This window comes from Gopherus evgoodei, chromosome 5, assembly GCF_007399415.2.
Source record: "Gopherus evgoodei ecotype Sinaloan lineage chromosome 5, rGopEvg1_v1.p, whole genome shotgun sequence".
NCBI lineage: Eukaryota > Metazoa > Chordata > Testudines > Testudinidae > Gopherus > Gopherus evgoodei.
In genome coordinates, this window is record NC_044326.1 from 50554140 (window position 1) to 50571671 (window position 17532).

Sequence of the window (17532 nt, forward strand, 5' to 3'; positions counted from 1 at the left end):
ACAGCCCTCCCACTGCTTATCTTCTTTGCTTTCATAGTTGGGTGATGTCTCCTAGCTACGTATTGGCAGGCAGTAACAAACAAACACGTGGCAAAATCACTTCAGTACGACCTCTTATAGAACTTCTCATGCAATTTGCAACATACTCGTATACTTTGCATATGGATATAATTTCTTTGTTGTGTTTATACAGCAACACCTGGTGAAAAGATTAGCATGTCACTGGAGTGGGCAGAAGGATTGCAGTAATTAAATGGAAAACTTGCATCCACTGTGCTCTTTCAGGCACACTACTCTTTTCTCCTGACTGTAATGTATTGTACCAATCTGTATTCAGACATACATTTGATATGGAATGAAATATGTATTATGAGTCAATTCTAAGAGCAAACGGGTATAACTTGGTTAAAATTCTTTTAAAAGGATATATAAAGGAACAGGAAATCTAGTTTCTCTTGAAACTGAGATGCTTTCACAATGCAGCCGAAAGAACTGACAACTTTCCACAGGTGTACACGAAGTAATTAAACATTTCCTCTTCCTCTTTGATGTTTACATTCTTCAAATAACTGCAGATAATCACGTTGCTTAAAAATGTCACACACTATTGTCATCAGTGGAGGTTACCCAGGCTTACGTCAGGACTGAATTTAGTCCAAGGAATCTATCATTGGGCGTAATTCCAAAAACTGGGGAAATGTTTATTTTTTTTTAGAATAAAAAGGTAAAACTGTAGGAGTCATGCAGAATGTTCTTCAATCAATAGGTTTTAAATATTTTGTCTCCATACAAGTTGCTGTAAAATACAAATATATACAGGCATCTATGTATAAATAATACATATGATTATATATGCAGTATGTGAGTTATTTAGTTTTCCTTTTCTTTAGCCCTCTGCTATTTCTCTTCCATATTATAAATTTAACAGATGGTACAGCTACAAACAATAAGCTTTTCTCACACTAACATTGGTCACTACAAATATACAATGTACAAGGAAAACAAAAGTTACCAGTGCAATTGTTGTTCACAGCAGGGTTCCAATTATAAGAAGTATTGGTGACACAAATTGGACAGATAACTTATCTATTTGCCATGATTTTGCAAAAAACTACTTATGCCACACAAATACAAAAAGGTTCCAATTTCCTGCCATTTTCTATCTCTTCAGCTTGTCCACTGGCACACCACATGAGGGGGTTCAGTGGAGCTGACTGAAGGAGGGTGTTAGTTAAGTATGCAGCAGCAAGAGGCAGAAGGGTAGCATGGGAAATGCTGCCTTGGAGAAAGCAGACACAAGCTTGCAGGAGATGATGGTTGTTTTCTCGTGCTCCTAAGGAATACAGGCAGCCACCTTCACCAGCTATGCAGCTCCTAACTTGTTATAGAGTGGCATTCCATTCAGATGGGATTTAAGAGCCACTAGGATACCTGCCTCTTCCTGCATGCCTTCCCACCCGTCCTCTAAGAGAATGTATAGAACACAGGCAAATGAGGTTGCATCTCCCTTTAATGACTGGTCTGCTGGATGACAAAAGCTTACTATTTCTACTATCTTATCTTATCTTAAGTTGCTCTTTTAGCTCAAATGACAGAAGTCTGTGTTGCAGTGCTTAAGGTCCTGTGTTCAAATGTGTCTGACGACCTATACAGTGCCCTGAGGAAGAGCTCCCTGCAGCTCAAAAGCTTGTCTCTTTCACCAGCAGAAGTTGGTCCAAGAAAATATATTACCTCACTCACCTGGTCTTTCTAATACCCATATAGAAATCCATAATGGGTGCTTAAGTCTCTTTTGCTGCCTCCTGTCCCTATTCCCCAATCTATGAGCCAGACTTATCAAAAGATTTCTTAAATCAATGGCATTGTTGCAGAATTTAGTGTAAATCTGCCATATAAAGCAGAAGGGTTTGTTGTGCAGTTTAGACCTATGTGTCATGTACTAGAAGGAACCTTGCCTATTCCTCTCCAGCATAGACTTGATCATCATGAACCTGGTCTTGATTTGAACTAGCAACCTTGCGGCAAAAAGGTTAAGAGCCCATCACTGATCCCCTGAACTATCCATTTCCCCCAAAATACTAAAAATGTGATGAACCCTGAAAATAAAAACTGACTAAACTGCACAGATTCCTCAATATTTACAGTGTTGCGGATGGATATAACTAACTAGGACTGTAAAAGACTGAGAATTACCACGAGGGGCTTCATGCTATCTCTGCAATGAGAATACATATTTATAGAAAGTCTGATTATCCAGTCTCAGCTATATCTGTGAGGGTCTGAAGTAACTCAGCAAAAGCAGGGCGACCGTCAGGTTTCTGAAAAACAAAGCAGAGGGCAACTCTATAGTACAGGCTGATCTGACATAAGAATAGACGTTTATAAGCAGACTACCCAGAACACTGTTACACATGTACATGTGCAGAAAGAAAAGTTGTATGTTTGCCATTTAAGGAAAATCCTGGCTTTGTCATGTAAGTGTGTTTGGGTGCTTTCTGAACAACAGCATCATGAGCATAGATACCTTTTAAATGTAAATCTAAGGGCAAGTCTACACTCAAGCGCTACATCAGCACAACTACACCATGAGAGGTGGAAGCTATGTTGGCGGGAGAGCATCTCCCACTGACATAGCACCGATGTGGACAGCACTTAGGTCGATGTAACTTACGTCACTCAGGGGTGTATTTTTCACACCCCTGAGCGACTTAAGTTACAGCAACTTACGCGCTAGTGTAGATCAGCCCTAAGGTCTGTTTAGGTGATATTCATTTCAGCCCTGCATTGGGGGTTGTCTATAACCACACCACTCTAACAGGAGCTCTGAGAAGCACTGTGCCTCAGAATCACAGTGTCTACCAGGGATCTCTGGAATACTGTGCTCCCAGATTCAGAGCTACACCATTGCAAGGGATGGAGCATGTTTCCCAGCACAGTCAGCCAGAATGCTCCATTGGCTGATATAGGGAAGGTAAGGATGGCATGTGGCTAGCATCCCAGGAGGCATCCCAGAAGAGAGCAAACTATGCATTTTCTGTTTAAATCCCTTAAAATATAGTAGCTTTAACTTAGGAGTGCTATAGCTATCAAACACCCAGAGAAGATATTTTATAAGCTGTTAGATACACATTAAAGAGGAGATGTGGGAAGGAAGGACAGAGTTACAGCAATAAGATCACACTGTAACTCATTTTAGGCATGTACCTATTTAAATGGAAGAGTTAAAAGTACATCTAAAAAAGATTTTATATATTTAAAATTATAGACTTCTCTCGGCAGCATAGGAAAAGTGAGTCTTACAGAGGGATTCAAATTACGACAGGTTAGTAGTTTATTTGGCCGTATTAGGAGGCAATTCCACATAAAGAAGCAAGTCTAAAAAAAGGCACAAACAATTGTGGGAGAAGCAGATAAACATGGCATCAAGTCAGGAAACATTAGCAGAATAGATGGGTGTGAAAGGGGTGGAATAAGAAAGTAGAGCTGCCCTGCACCTTTGCTGCCCTGTACCTTGTATGGTTATTAACACCTGTGCAAAGTGAATGTAAAACACTACTAAATCAGAATGGTAGTTGTCTATGCACACTTTGTACATGCTTGTACTCACATAAATGACTGCACAAGGCATTGGACTACAGAGAGCCATGCCCCAGGTTCAACATATAAGCAGGGAAATAGTTATATAAGGCCTTGATAATATGGAATAGGGAGAAGGGGATGGAGAAGGGAAAGATCATGGAGGGATTCAGACAGAGGGTCAGGTGATCAGATTGACTGGTGATTGATGTGATGTAAGGAATTATTTATATATATGAAAAACACATCAAAGATTCTGAGGATATCACAAATGTAAAGTAGGTATTGAATTTCCTTGCTCTCAATGATTGTCTTTAACTCCATATTTAGAATGAGGACCCTGGTGATGGAATATCAATATACAGAACAGGAAAATAAGAGAAACACACCTCATGCCAGCAGCTGTACATGACTTCGTACACAGTGAGTGATGCCAGATATGGTTGATAAAGTCTGTAACCTTCGGAAATCTCATGGACAACTTCAGAATTTGACTTATTTTCAAAAGGCATTTTGCCCTCTGTAAAAACTTCCCACATTAAAACTCCTAGGAATAATCCATAAAATTAAATGTTCACAAAACTATTCCATAATATTAAGATGCATGCACACTAGAGATTGTGTGTCCTGGATAATACAGGAGACAACTGTACATCTGAACTGCATCAAGAGACAGGACCAGATCAATCCTCAGCTGATGTAAATGAGAATAGCTACATTGACTTCAATGTGGCTGCACCAATTTATAGCAGCTGTGGAGCTGTCCCAGTGACATGTTGATAAATTAGAGATGGTTCAGCATGAGAATGACCAAAGGATTAAAAAGCATGACTTATAGTGATAGGCTCAAAAAGCTCAATCTATTTAGTTTAACGAAGATAAGGTTAAGAGGTGACTTGATTACAGTCTATAACAGGGGTAGGCAACCTATTGCACATGTGCCGAAGATGGCACACAAGTGGATTTTCAGTGGCACTCACACTGCTCAGGTCCTGGCCACCGGTCTGGGGGGCTCTGCATTTTAATTTAATTTTAAATGAAGCTTCTTAAACATTTGAAAAACCTTATTTACTTTACATACAACAATAGTTTGTTTATATATTATAGACTTATAGAAAGAGACCTTAAAAAACCTTAAAATGTATTACTGGCACGCGAAACCTTAAATTAGAGTGAATAAATGACTCAGCACACCAATTCTGAAAGGTTGCTGATCCTTGGTCTATAAGATCTACCTGAGGAACAAATATTTAATAATGGGCTCTTCAGTCTAGCAGAGAAAGGTATAACATGATCTAATGGCTGGACAAAGATGGGAAATAAGGCACACATTTTAAAAAGTTAAAGTAATTCATCATTGGAACAATTTACAAAGTGTTAGGGTGGATTATCTGTCACTGACAATTTTAAAATCAAGATTGGATGTTTTTCTAAAAGATCAGATCTACAAATTATTTTGGGAAAGATCTATGGCCTGTGTTATACAGGAGTTCAGACGAGATGATCATAATGGCCCCTTCTAGCCTGGGAATCTCTGAATTTATGAGATGAATGTGGATTTTGATAAGTGAAGACTTCTGACTGTAAAGAATGCACATTGCAGTCATAAGCTAAGTTCAAGTAACAAGAGGTTTAGATAAAGCATTGTGGTCTGGTAGACAATGTTTTCTCTTAACAATGGAACTGTAGAACCATGGATCCTGTATAAAGGAGTGGAAACACAGCAAACTTCAGCTCATGGAATTTCTTAGGAATCTTTCTATTGGGAGCCCTCAGTTTCCAACTTGTGGAAGAGGCTAGTTATTCCATCCTCTCAGTTTTGGATTGTGGCCTCCTGCTTCCCTATCCCACCCAAGAAGCACTGCTTTATTCAAAATGGACAGTCTCTTGCAATTTAGACAAGATTGTTAGCATGAAACTGACTCATTAAAACTCAAGATAGTTGTAACTGTGCAACAAATAATTTACTATAAAAGTTATATGCCTCAGTTTTTATGAGCAAAGTGATGTGTTGAAAATTAGTTTAAACTGACCCACTCACCAAATGACCAGACATCAGACTTGCTGCTGTACTTGTTGAAATGAAAAACTTCAGGAGATGACCATTTGACTGGAAATTTGGCACCCGAAGAGCTAATATATTCATCATCTAGAACATATCTAAAGAAACCAGGTATCAATATATTTAATCTAAAGTATTGCGTAAATGTTTTAGGTGACATATCCTTAGATGATATATTAATATATAAAAAACACTTCCAGAAATATTGTGTCCATATGGAAATATCTGTTACTTCTAAGAATTCCAGAGTGGATTAAAGACAAAGATTATGCCTTACCAGTATTCATAAAGATGTTCTGGCACATTTTTTTTAAATGTTGCGCTTCCCAGATCTCATTGATACCAGCTGCCATACCAGTGAGGCACATACTATGATTCTCCTAACACTTTATACCTGTTTTATAATAACAACTCCATTGTCTTTAATGGAGTTACATGTGATTTATACTTGCATAAATGAATGAAGAATCAGATTCATAATCTGTAATCTGTGATTTCCTGCTATCAGAACTCTGGATTAATTCAAACAAGATTCACTGTTAGCCATGTGTGCTTAACTTTTTTGTCAGCAGAATTCTGTATGTTTACCACCACAGTTAACTAAGCATTCAGATACCACAGAGATAGGTATGATGTAAATACCCAGATAGATCAGTGAGAAGTACAGTAGCACTTTTTTGGTCATTGACTTTAAATAAAATGGTGAAAATCCCTTAGAAAATAATGTATACCAAATCATATCATACATGATATACATATAAATCATGTGAGTAAAAAGCTTTATATTAAATGTGTGAATTGAATTGCACATGGACACGTCCTAATAAATGCCAACACAACCTATGACAGGGGTGGCCAACCTGTGGCTCCGGAGCCACATGCAGCTCTTCAGAAGTTAATATGCGGCTCCTTGTACAGGCACCGACTCTGGAGCTACAGATGCCAACTTTCCAATGTGCTGGGGGGTGCTCACTGCTCAACCCTGGCCCTGCCAGAGGCCCTGCCCCCACTCCACCCCTTCCCGCCCCCTCCCTTGAGCCAGCTGTGACTTCACTCTTCCCTCCTCCCCCCCAAGCCTCCACACCACAAAACAGCTGATCAGGAGGCATAGGCACCGACTTCCCCTCCGCTTAGTGGGTGCTAGACCCCCTGGCCCCGCCTCTGCACCGCCTCTTCCCACCCTTGCACTGCCCTCGCCCCACCCCCATTCCACCCCTTCTCCAAAGAAACTGCCCCTGCCCTGCCTCTTCTCTGCCTCCTCCCCTGAGTGCACTGCATCCCCACTTCTCACCCTCCCTCCTGGAAAGTCCTAAGCACTGCCAAACAGCTGTTGGGTGGCGGGGAGGGAGGCAAGGATGTGGCATGCTTGGGCAGGGGGGAAAGGAGGTGAAATGGGGGGAACTTGGCTGCTGGTGGGTGTGGAGCACCTGTTCCAGTCCCGGAGCACCCATGCAGTTGGCATCTATGTCAGGAGGTGTGGAGAGGGCTGCTAGTGCATGGGAGACGCTGGGAGTGGGGGGCAGGGGAGCTGATGGGGGGCTGCTAACTTATTACTGAGGCTCTTTGACAATGCACATTGGTAAATTCTGGCTCTTTCTCAGGCTCAGGTTGGCCACCCCTGGCCTATGAGATTCACCAAGAGAGGTGTAATTAAATTCCCCTGATTATGCAGTACTAGAAGTAGTCCCTGGACTCTTTGCAAGCAAGTCAATAATAAATTAATTATTCTGTCTCTTTTAAAATATACTTTGTTGTACCTAACAATGAGTGGCAGGAGACCATGACATAAACAACTTGTTAGTGAAATCCTCTACCTAGTTTCAAGGCTAGCTGTAGGTATGTGAGTCCTGCATATTATTGCAGATGGGCTTTTGGGGGGCCCAGAGCAAAATCTGAAACTCAGGCCTGCCACCCTTCCAAAAATGACCTTGGAGATGAAAGAGTTTAAGAAGAATACCCACAAATCATGAAAACAAACATGCAAAAGCATTGAGGGGAGGTCCTGAGGCAGCAGGGTTGGAAAGCAAGCCTGCCCCCGCATTCACCCTGCAGCAGTTGCTTCTGTCCCAGCTCCCCACTCTGGTCATTGCAACCTGGCACAGGGCATCACAGCTCCGCTTAGCTTTGGACTGGCCACCTCTCCATCATGACAAAGGTGTGGCCAGGTTGCAATGCCACTTGGTTTTGTGACCCCCTCAAATGTGGGGCCCAGAGCAAACTGCCCCTTTTGCTTCTCTCTACCCGCCTTCCCCCCACCACACAGACAGCCTTGCAGATGAGGCTTGATTGGGAACCTTCATGATGTGCCTGCAACAGCCCTGCCAGGTGTACTGAAAGGGTGAGTCCCTCTAGACAAGCCCATAGGAGCTGTGCTAAGAGTGTCTTAGCTAAAAGCTTTTAGTATCAGACACTGTGATAAAAGCATATTTTAAAAGGGCCCTCAACCCAACCTTTGTGTGTGCATAAATTTGTGCGCAAACACCATTGCATGCACTTTTCCAACACTAAACTGCATGAGCAGCTGAAAGATTATAATACCTGTGAGCAAAGTATTAATGCTTGAAGAATGCACATGCAGGGATCTATGTATGCTCAAATAGGGGTAACTTTTAGAAAATGTGCTCCTTAGTGTGTGCACCAAAGTACAAGGGAATCAAAGAGATGAGAGGCAATTCCATTGGCAGTACCTACATGCAAAATAACTGGTACTGGCAGTTTTGCAAGCTAGGAGGTTAATTCAAGGCCTCATTTTTGCTAGTTGAAAATATTTCCAGTGTAGTTAAGATTCAATACTGTTTTTATACACAATTGTTGCATACCTTGTCATTCCAAAGTCAGATATTTTAACTATATTCTTGGCATTGACTAAACAGTTCCTTGCAGCCTGCAGGAAAATGAGAAAAACATATCTGAAATCTAACTAAAGCATCCTGAGAAAAATTGCAACAGCTCGCTAGTACTTTACTCATACAGTTTGCAGTGTTATTGTAGCCATGTTTGTCCCAGGATATCAGAGAGACTAAATTTTGTATTGAATACTCCCAACAACACGCCTTTCAATATCCATGGGTCCCACACATGCCTATCATAGCATGTGGTGTCTCTCATCCAGTGCACTAAATGCCCCAATAACAACTATGTGGGTGAAACCAGACAATCACTACACTCTCAAACAAATTCACACAGAAAAATGATCAAAGACAAAAACTTCATATCACCTGTGGGTGAACATTTTTCACAAAATGATCACTCCATATCTGACCTCTTTCATCCTCGTCCTCAAAGGAAACCTGCACAACACCTCAAAAGATGAGCCTCGGAGCTTAAATTCATAACTTTGCTAGATATTAAAAATCATGGTCTTAATACAGACACTGGATTTATGGCTTATTGCAACAATCTGTAACCCACTAATCCCACATTTTTGTCCTATGATTGTAAAGGTGTTAAGGGGCCACTTCACTATGTATGGTCTCTTACAATATGTTAACCATTTTTGCTAAATAATCTGTTCTATCTTGTATTTAGCTGTGATACTCTGAGTACCTTTCCCAGACCTGAAGAAGAGCTCTGTATAATTGAAATCTTGTCTCTTTTCACCAACAGAAGTCGGTCCAATAAAAAATATTATATTGCTTCCTCATTGTTCTTATTCATAAATGTTCCTCTAGATGTCTCACATCAAATAAAGCCAAACTAAAGCAAAGCTAAAACTGAGCCAAAATAGTTTTGGCAGGATGTTCTGATGTTACAGTAAGATGTCTGTGTTGTAGCACAAGTTGATGATAAGGAGATGTTAAGACAACACAATATTTGGACATCACTCTTAGATAACACTGTTACTTTTTCTCACTCCATTCAGTCACTAAGTATTCTCTAACTCTTCGTTAATGAATATCTTTTGTTTAAAGGGAGTTGTAATACAGTAAATAACGTGAATTTTCAACAGCAGCAATTGCCTACAGAACTTCAGAACATTTACAGCAAGCAGTTTAAATACAATAATTTATGCAGCACACCACACACGTATGCAGATTGTAAGGGTTAATACCTTAAATATAATGTTACAAAATCCACAAACAGCAATAAAAATGAATGAGCATTAGAAATGTTTCACTGTCAGAATACAACAATACAGATATATTCCTCAAAATAACACACTGTTGGTCCATTGGATCCTGCAGTAGTTAAACAACACTTACAAAATACATGAGTGCCCATAAAGTGTAATGACTTGTATTTTGTTACTGTCACTGCAAATTACAGACGGCCTGCTGTACTTACTAAATCACGGTGAATAAATCTATTTCTTTCTAGATACTCCATCCCTTCGCAGACATCCTGGCACATGCTTAGTAACATTCCTTTGTTAAGCCTCCCTTGTCTTTGCCGAAGGTAATTGAGCAGGCAGCCATTTTCCATGAACTCAGTCACTATGTAGAGAGGCTTATGCTGTATGCACACTCCATAAAGCTGTACCAGCTTTGGGTGGGATAATTTCCTGTTAACAAGGTGCATTTCAATAACTAGACACTTGCCACTGACAAACAGTTAAAGCAGTTTTGATTATTAGGATGATACATTGTATTAAACTGCAATGGACATAGGACCAGTTATATCATCTACAGTAACTCCTCACTTAAAGTCATCCCCGTTAACGTTGTTTCCTTGTTACGTTGCTGATCGATTAGGGAACATACTCGTTTAAAGTTACACAATGCTCCCTTCTAACGTCATTTGGCAGCCGCCTGCTTTGTCCACTGCTTGCAGGAAGAGCAGCCTGTTGGAGTTAGCTGGTGGAGGCTTGGAACCAGGGTGGACTGGCAGCCCCCCTATCAGCTCCCCGCTTCCCTAAGTTCCCTGTGTAGCAGCTGCCCAGCAGGCTGTCAATTGCCAGCAGTTCAGCTGTCCCTCTCCCCGCTGCCGTGTGCTGCTCCTGCCCTCTGCCTTGGAGCTGCTTCCTGAGACTCCTGCTTGCTGTGCGGGGAGGAAGAGGGAGACTAATGTCAGGGTGTCCTCCTCGTCCCTGCTCCTGCACCCCACTTATCCCAACTTCCATAGAGCAGGGTGGACACACAGGGCTCAGGATGGAGAGAGTTTGCTGGCAGCAGCTGCAGTCTCAGCAACCTGATCTAATTAACAAGGCAGTGTACTTAAGAGTAGGGTCAGTTTACTTAAAGGGGAAATGCGCATCTCTCTCTCACATTCACATAGTCTGTGTCTCTGTCTGCGATGCTGTCTCTCATCTCTCCATTCCTGCTGCCTTGTAGAGTGTGAGAGTTAACCCTTGAGGGCTCAGCCAATTGCTAGTTCATCATTTAGCAATAAGGCATTCCCTGGGAAATATGCCACCCTGACTCCTCCACCTTAACCAAGCTTTGCAATCATTATCACTGTGTACCAGTACTAAATTGTTTGTTTAAACGTATACTGTGTGTGTGTGTGTGTGTGTGTGTGTGTGTGTGTGTGTGTGTGTGTGTTATAGTCTTTTGGTGAAAAAAATTTCCCTGGAACCTAACCACCTGATTTACTTTAATTCCTATGGGGAAATTGGATTCGCTTAACATCGTTTCACTTAAAGTCGCATTTTTCAGGAACATAACTACAGTGTTAAGTAAGGAGTTACTCTACTACCATTTCTTAATTCAAATCCTTCCTTAAATCACCCATCTGTATGAATTCTTTCAGTGATAGTCCACTGAGAAATTAAATATAATAATCAGGCACTGTCTCCAGATTGGACCTTTCAATTCCTTGTCTTCCCAAACTAGATTATGCCTGGCTTTGTGCAGTTGACTAGATGGAAGGAGCAGCTATCAGTGTACTCTCCCTACTTAGCCTTCAATTCAAAATGGAGGTGACCTAAAGATACAGTGTTTCATCTAGTATACAATGTGTGTGTACTATGAAGTTAGTACAATTTTAATTGTAAACTCATGGAGCACGTAAAAGCAGCAAAGAATCCTGTGGCACCTTATAGATTAACAGACGTTTTGGAGCATGAGCTTTCATGGGTGAATACACACTTCATCAGATGCATGTATTCACCCACAAAAGCTCATGCTCCAAAACATCTGTTAAGTCTATAAGGTGCCACAGGATTCTTTGCTGCTTTTACAGATCCAGACTAACATGGCTACCCCTCTGATACTTGACATCATGGAGCATGGTCTGTGTTGTCTTCTGTGCATTGTACAATGTCAAGCACAATGATAATACTCATCAAATAATAAACCTTACAAAAACATCTTTGACTATATTTGTTTCTTATTACATCTCAGTTTAACCCTTTCCACCAGGCACAAAAGAGACATTGAACTTACATCATGACTTTAGCTTCCTCAATGAAATCATCTTCAGACATTGCACCTTCATTGATTGCCTTAATGGCAACTTTGACAAGGGCTCTCCATTTACCCAGCTGAACGATTCCAAACTGGCCACGCCCAACTTCTTTCATGAAAGTCAGCTCAGATGGGTTTATCTTCCACTTCTCTGTGAAAGTGAGCTCAACATGTTATAATAGCACGGTGCATGACAGCTGCCCTAACCCTTATTTATGGTGCAGGAAAAATGCCCCATCCTTTGCAGTATATACACAGAACAAATAATCATTGTTTGTTAATATCATCCATTACCTATTATTTGCTATGAAAATTTTCACCACCCCTATTGTGTGAGATATGGGATAATCACCTAACACAGGAATGTTGGGGCTTGAAGGTAGGACAGATATTTAATTATCCACTACATCTGAGAACATCATAGGAGCACTTCAGTATGCGTTGTCCATCACTCTTGTCCATCTCCAGACAGTGATGTGATAATATTGTTTAGCTGGCTCTATTGTGACATCCACAATGATTTTTGCCTTCCACAAGTAGTAGTTCTAGGAAATATATTAAATATATTAATTCCCAGCATACACTTTTGGAGGCACACATTCTGGATGTGTGTTCACTGGCAAGGTGAACTTCATTTACTATCCTATATAAACCAAAATTATTTGTATTGCTCTTTTATGTACTGTGAAATGCCACTCCTATTTCTACTAGTTGCATTGTTGGCAAGAACAGTCTTGATCACAATTAACATTAAAATCAATTGTCTATACATTCAAATAGGATCCAATGGCCCTTAAAAGGCTATGGAGTCTTAGGTCTTTGTTTACAAAATGTGAGGAAATTTAGAAGCAATGCTAGTAATGTGAATGAAACAATTCTTCAAAAATGATACATGCCCAGTCAGGTATTTCACTGAGTTTTGGATCCTGAATAAGAAATGGATAATTCCTATTGATGGACATGTGTTTTTATATATTAATTATTACAGGGATAATTTCTTTAGAATACCTCAGATACCAAGATGATGAGCATGATATAAAAACCTAGGAAGATACCTAAAACTCTACCAAAAAAATACTTCTTACTTTACCATAACTAAATCCTGCCGTTGCTGGTAAACAACTTCCCATTGATCCAATTGGATATCGGAGGCGGGTGATGAGACCTATGGGTGACAAAGTGATAAAATTCTTTAGAACAATTATGCCATTATCCTATGCATCCATCTTAGCTTCCTAAAACAAAACCTATTTTGTTTTCCACATTCTTACCCATTGGAGTTACTTTTTTCTATATTATTTACAACTTGTTCAGATGTAGCCCTGTTGAAAAGGAGTAACTGAGGGAAAAGCATACTCAGTCCTTGGATGGATAGGGTGAGAACACTGGCATTTTGCAGCCTGCCAGATAAGTTAATAGGTAGAAGGACAAATACATTATACAGTTTTCAAAGGTCCACAGGATTTAGCTTGTTTATTATTATTAGTAGTAATTATTTATTATTTTTATTACGGTAGCACTTTAGAGCTCTAGTGATGGATCAGGACTGCATTGTGCTAAGAGTTCTTCAAACACAGAACAAAAAGATCATCCCTGCTCCCAGGAACTTACACTCTAAATAAAAGACAAGAGGCAACAGATGGATATAGACTCAACCCTAGTTTTTGCACAGTACAAAACTACTGATTTGGCACAAGGGATAGGCTAAGAAACTGAACTTTTCTCTTCAACATTTTGCAAACCTGTCTCTTTTTAAAAAGACAGAACTTGATTCCAGGAAGGGTTATTTCTGAGCTCTCAAAGTCGTATCTGCAATGAGCTTCCAATCATCATCAGTATTAAATCCTTATTTGCTTAGCTGCTGTTACCTGCTGCATTATGCTGGTGATACTGGATGAGTTCAGGAATGGATGGAAAGAGGTGCTTTTCTGCTACATAATACTGTTCTGAATGGTTTTGCTTAATTTGATAATGTCGGATATTTCCACTGTGGCTTCTGAAATTAACAAAACATCAGTTACTTGAAAATAAACCATATTTTGATCATATAAAGTTGTCTGATTTAAATAATATTTTGGACAAGAATTACTCTTACACAATAAAATCTATCGGGAGGAAATACAACTTTCCTGTTAAAATTGCTTTGTAGAATTATGGTTGGGATAATGTTTCAGGGGAAAAAAACAGCTTATCTGAATACCTCTCTCACCTCTGGGGATGAGACCTATGGGCTCAGAATTAAAGAAATCTATAAAATAAAGAAATAGAACTTTTGAGAGCCAGGGATGCTAGTCAAAAACTTCTCTGCTCCCTTTCCTCCCTACAGCAGACATCCCTTTTGTAACCATTCTACAGTCATTTACTAAAACCAGTGGTGGGTAACCTGCGGCCCATCAAGGTAATCCACTGGCAGGCCACCAGACAGTTTGTTTACATTTGCATGGCCGCCTGTAGCTCCTAGTGGCTGTGGTTCACTGTTCTTGGCCAATTGGAGCTGCAGGAAGCAGCGCAGGCTGCAGGGATGTGCTGGCCGCCTCTTCTCGCAGCTCCCATTGGCCGGGAACGGCAAACTCTGGCCACTGAGAGCTACAAGTGGCCATGCAAATGTAAACAAGCTGTCTGGCGGCCCGCCAGTAGACTACCCTGATGGGCTGCAGGTTGCCCACCACTGACTAAAACATTTTGACATCCTAGATGTCTCTGATGGCCAAATCATGGTATCTTGGAGACCAGAGTGGTTTTTACTATTGACTTCAACAGGATTAGAATTTGTAACCTATATGAAAAATAGGCTACTATTCTATCAATATATATCCTCTGAGATTGTACCTCTTCTTGCATTATGGGAGTAATAGATATAGGGAACACTTCCATAAATTCAGGTGCCACTGCCCATACCTAGGAGAGAGTGCAAATAGATACAAATGCCCTATGTTTGCTGAAATCTTTATTCATTCTTTAATAAATTACTTTCTCAACTCCCCCCCTGCACCTTGTATCTCAACTCCTGTAATTTCTTCTTCTGTGTTTTTGCTAAACCTCAATTTTCAAATTTCAGGGAGTCCGAATGCTGTTGCCACCTTACTACTCTGTCACTCCAGGAGAACATATGATGGCATCAGCCCCATTCACTGTCACTGATGTCCTTGCATGATCCTTCCAGTTTCTCTGTGGTCCAAGCACTTGTTATAAAACCTGTATCTAGTGTACCACTACTTATCACTGTACCTATAGAAATTACCTGAATGATACACTAGGTAAACTACGTAATGGTCTAGTTTCCTTGCATCTATCAAGGCTTTTCTAATGATATCCATCACCAGGTATATGAGCACCTTCCAAAGAGTTAAAAAACTATTCCATAAAAAATGGTCCAAGTCCCAAATTTCCTATTTCCCCAAAGGCAGTCAAGGGACCTTTTTTCATTTTATTTTATTCTTTCTTTTATTTCTTCTACCCATCCCTCTTTTTTCTTCATTGCTTTTTGCCCCTGTTCCACTCCTCTCATCTTTACTGTTTTTTTTAAATTATTAATTTTTCCAAATACAACCACTATACCAAAATTTCAGGTTAATCACAATACACAGAGGAATTAAAGGGGGTTAGGGCAAAGGTGGGGGGTGGGAAGCGTCATATCTATCTTCAGGGTTTACGTTAATCATAGACACCTAAAAAGGCAGTCCAAATTGCTTTGAATTTCTGTGGAATGCTAGTCATTTATTAGCTGTATCATCCATATTACAGAGACAGGCATCAATATTTGGGGGGGATCAACTTTTGCATTTTTCAAGGATTAATTTTTTAGCCACCAAAGCTGCACGTTGGAACCATGCTGCCTTGTTACCAGGTAATCTCCAGGTATCAGGAATATATCCGTGATACTGTTGCAAAAAAAGCAAAAGTGATTCTGCGATGCATTAACAGGTGTGTTGTAAACAAGACACAAGAAGTCATTCTTCCGCTCTACTCTGCGCTGGTTAGGCCTCAGCTGGAGTATTGTGTCCAGTTCTGGGCACCGCAATTCAAGAAAGATGTGGAGAAATTGGAGAGGGTCCAGAGAAGAGCAACAAGAATGATTAAAGGTCTTGAGAACATGACCTATGAAGGAAGGCTGAAAGAATTGGGTTTGTTTAGTTTGGAAAAGAGAAGACTGAGAGGGGACATGATAGCAGTTTTCAGGTATCTAAAAGGGTGTCATCAGGAGGAGGGAGAAAACTTGTTCACCTTAGCCTCTAATTATAGAACAAGAAGCCATGGGCTTAAACTGCAGCAAGGGAGATTTAGGTTGGACATTAGGAAAAAGTTCCTAACTGTCAGGGTAGTTAAACACTGGAATAAATTGCCTAGGGAGGTTGTGGAATCTCCATCTCTGGAGATATTTAAGAGAGGTTAGATAAATGTCTATCAGGGATGGTCTAGACAGTATTTGGTCCTGCCATGAGGGCAGGGGACTGGACTCGATGACCTCTCGAGGTCCCTTCCAGTCCTAGAGTCTATGAATCTATGAATGAAATCCATTTTAGCATCCAATATCAAATTGGTCCTTTGACCCACTTCATACCAGAAATTCTTAATACAGAGGCACTCCCAAAACAGATGAGCTAATGTATCACCAAAGGACTGCCAACAGCAGTCAGCATTTGTGAGGTCTATTACCATTAGCCTATGTGGGAACCAGTATATTTGAAAAAGTGTCTTTTAGTGAATAAGCTGTAGTGTCATGTCTATAGTTGCTTTTTTAATATTAGATACAATTGTATTCCATTGGGTCAGGGGTCATTGTATATCATCGTATATCTATTCCAAGGAGCCACAGCAGGGACATGCCGCTGCTTCTGGGAGCTGCTTGAGGTAAGCATTGCCTGGAGCCTGCATTCCCTGATCCCCTCCCATGCCCCAAGCCCCTGTCCCAGCCCTGATTCCCCTTCCACCCTCCAAATACCTCAGTCCCATCCCAGAGTACCCTCCTGTACTTCAAACCCCTCATCTCCAGCCCCACCCCAGAGCCTGCATGGATCCCTCTCCCGTCCCCTGGGGCCCTAACCCCTGCCCCAGTCTTCATCCCTCTTCTGGCCCCCGAACCCATCGGTCCCAGCCTGGAGCACTCTCCAGCACCCCAAACCCCTCATCGCCAGCCCCACACCAGAGCCCGCACCCCCAGCTGGAGCCCTCATCCCCTCCTGCATCCCAACCTCCTGAGCCAGCACAGTGAAAATGAGTGAGTGAGTCAGGGTGGGGAGAACAAGCGACAGAGGGAGGGGGGATGGAGTGAGCCAGAGGCAGGGCCTCGGAGAAAGGGCAGGGCAGTGGCAGAGCAAGGGTGTTCCATTTTGTGCAAGTAGAAAGTTGGCAACCCTACCAATAACAACAACAAATTCTGGTTGGCTCTGAAGAGGAAAGAAGGGTGGCAGCTTAGGAAGTAGAGAAGAAATTTTGAGGCTGCTTTGTTAGCAGCCCTTCTCACTCTTCCAGGGCTGACTAAAGCAATGGTTCTCAAACTTCATTCCATCACGACCCCCTTCTGACAACAAAAATTACTACATGATACCA

The 17532-nt window shown here is 41.1% G+C and overlaps 1 protein-coding gene across 1 annotated transcript in view; it reads right to left on the bottom strand.

Moving 5' to 3' along the window:
• Positions 1 to 476: 476 nt before the first annotated feature.
• TXK (TXK tyrosine kinase) overlaps positions 477 to 17532 on the bottom strand; it is a 38760-nt gene continuing 21704 nt past the window's right edge. Inside the window, exons 8-15 of the mRNA XM_030563344.1 lie at positions 13851 to 13978; positions 13073 to 13147; positions 11962 to 12133; positions 9923 to 10139; positions 8458 to 8522; positions 5618 to 5736; positions 3966 to 4123; positions 477 to 2318 (exon numbers count right to left, since the gene is read on the bottom strand). Of these exons, the coding sequence (XP_030419204.1) occupies positions 2250 to 2318; positions 3966 to 4123; positions 5618 to 5736; positions 8458 to 8522; positions 9923 to 10139; positions 11962 to 12133; positions 13073 to 13147; positions 13851 to 13978 (1003 nt within the window). The 3' untranslated portion in view covers positions 477 to 2249. The remainder of the gene's footprint in view (positions 2319 to 3965; positions 4124 to 5617; positions 5737 to 8457; positions 8523 to 9922; positions 10140 to 11961; positions 12134 to 13072; positions 13148 to 13850; positions 13979 to 17532) is intronic.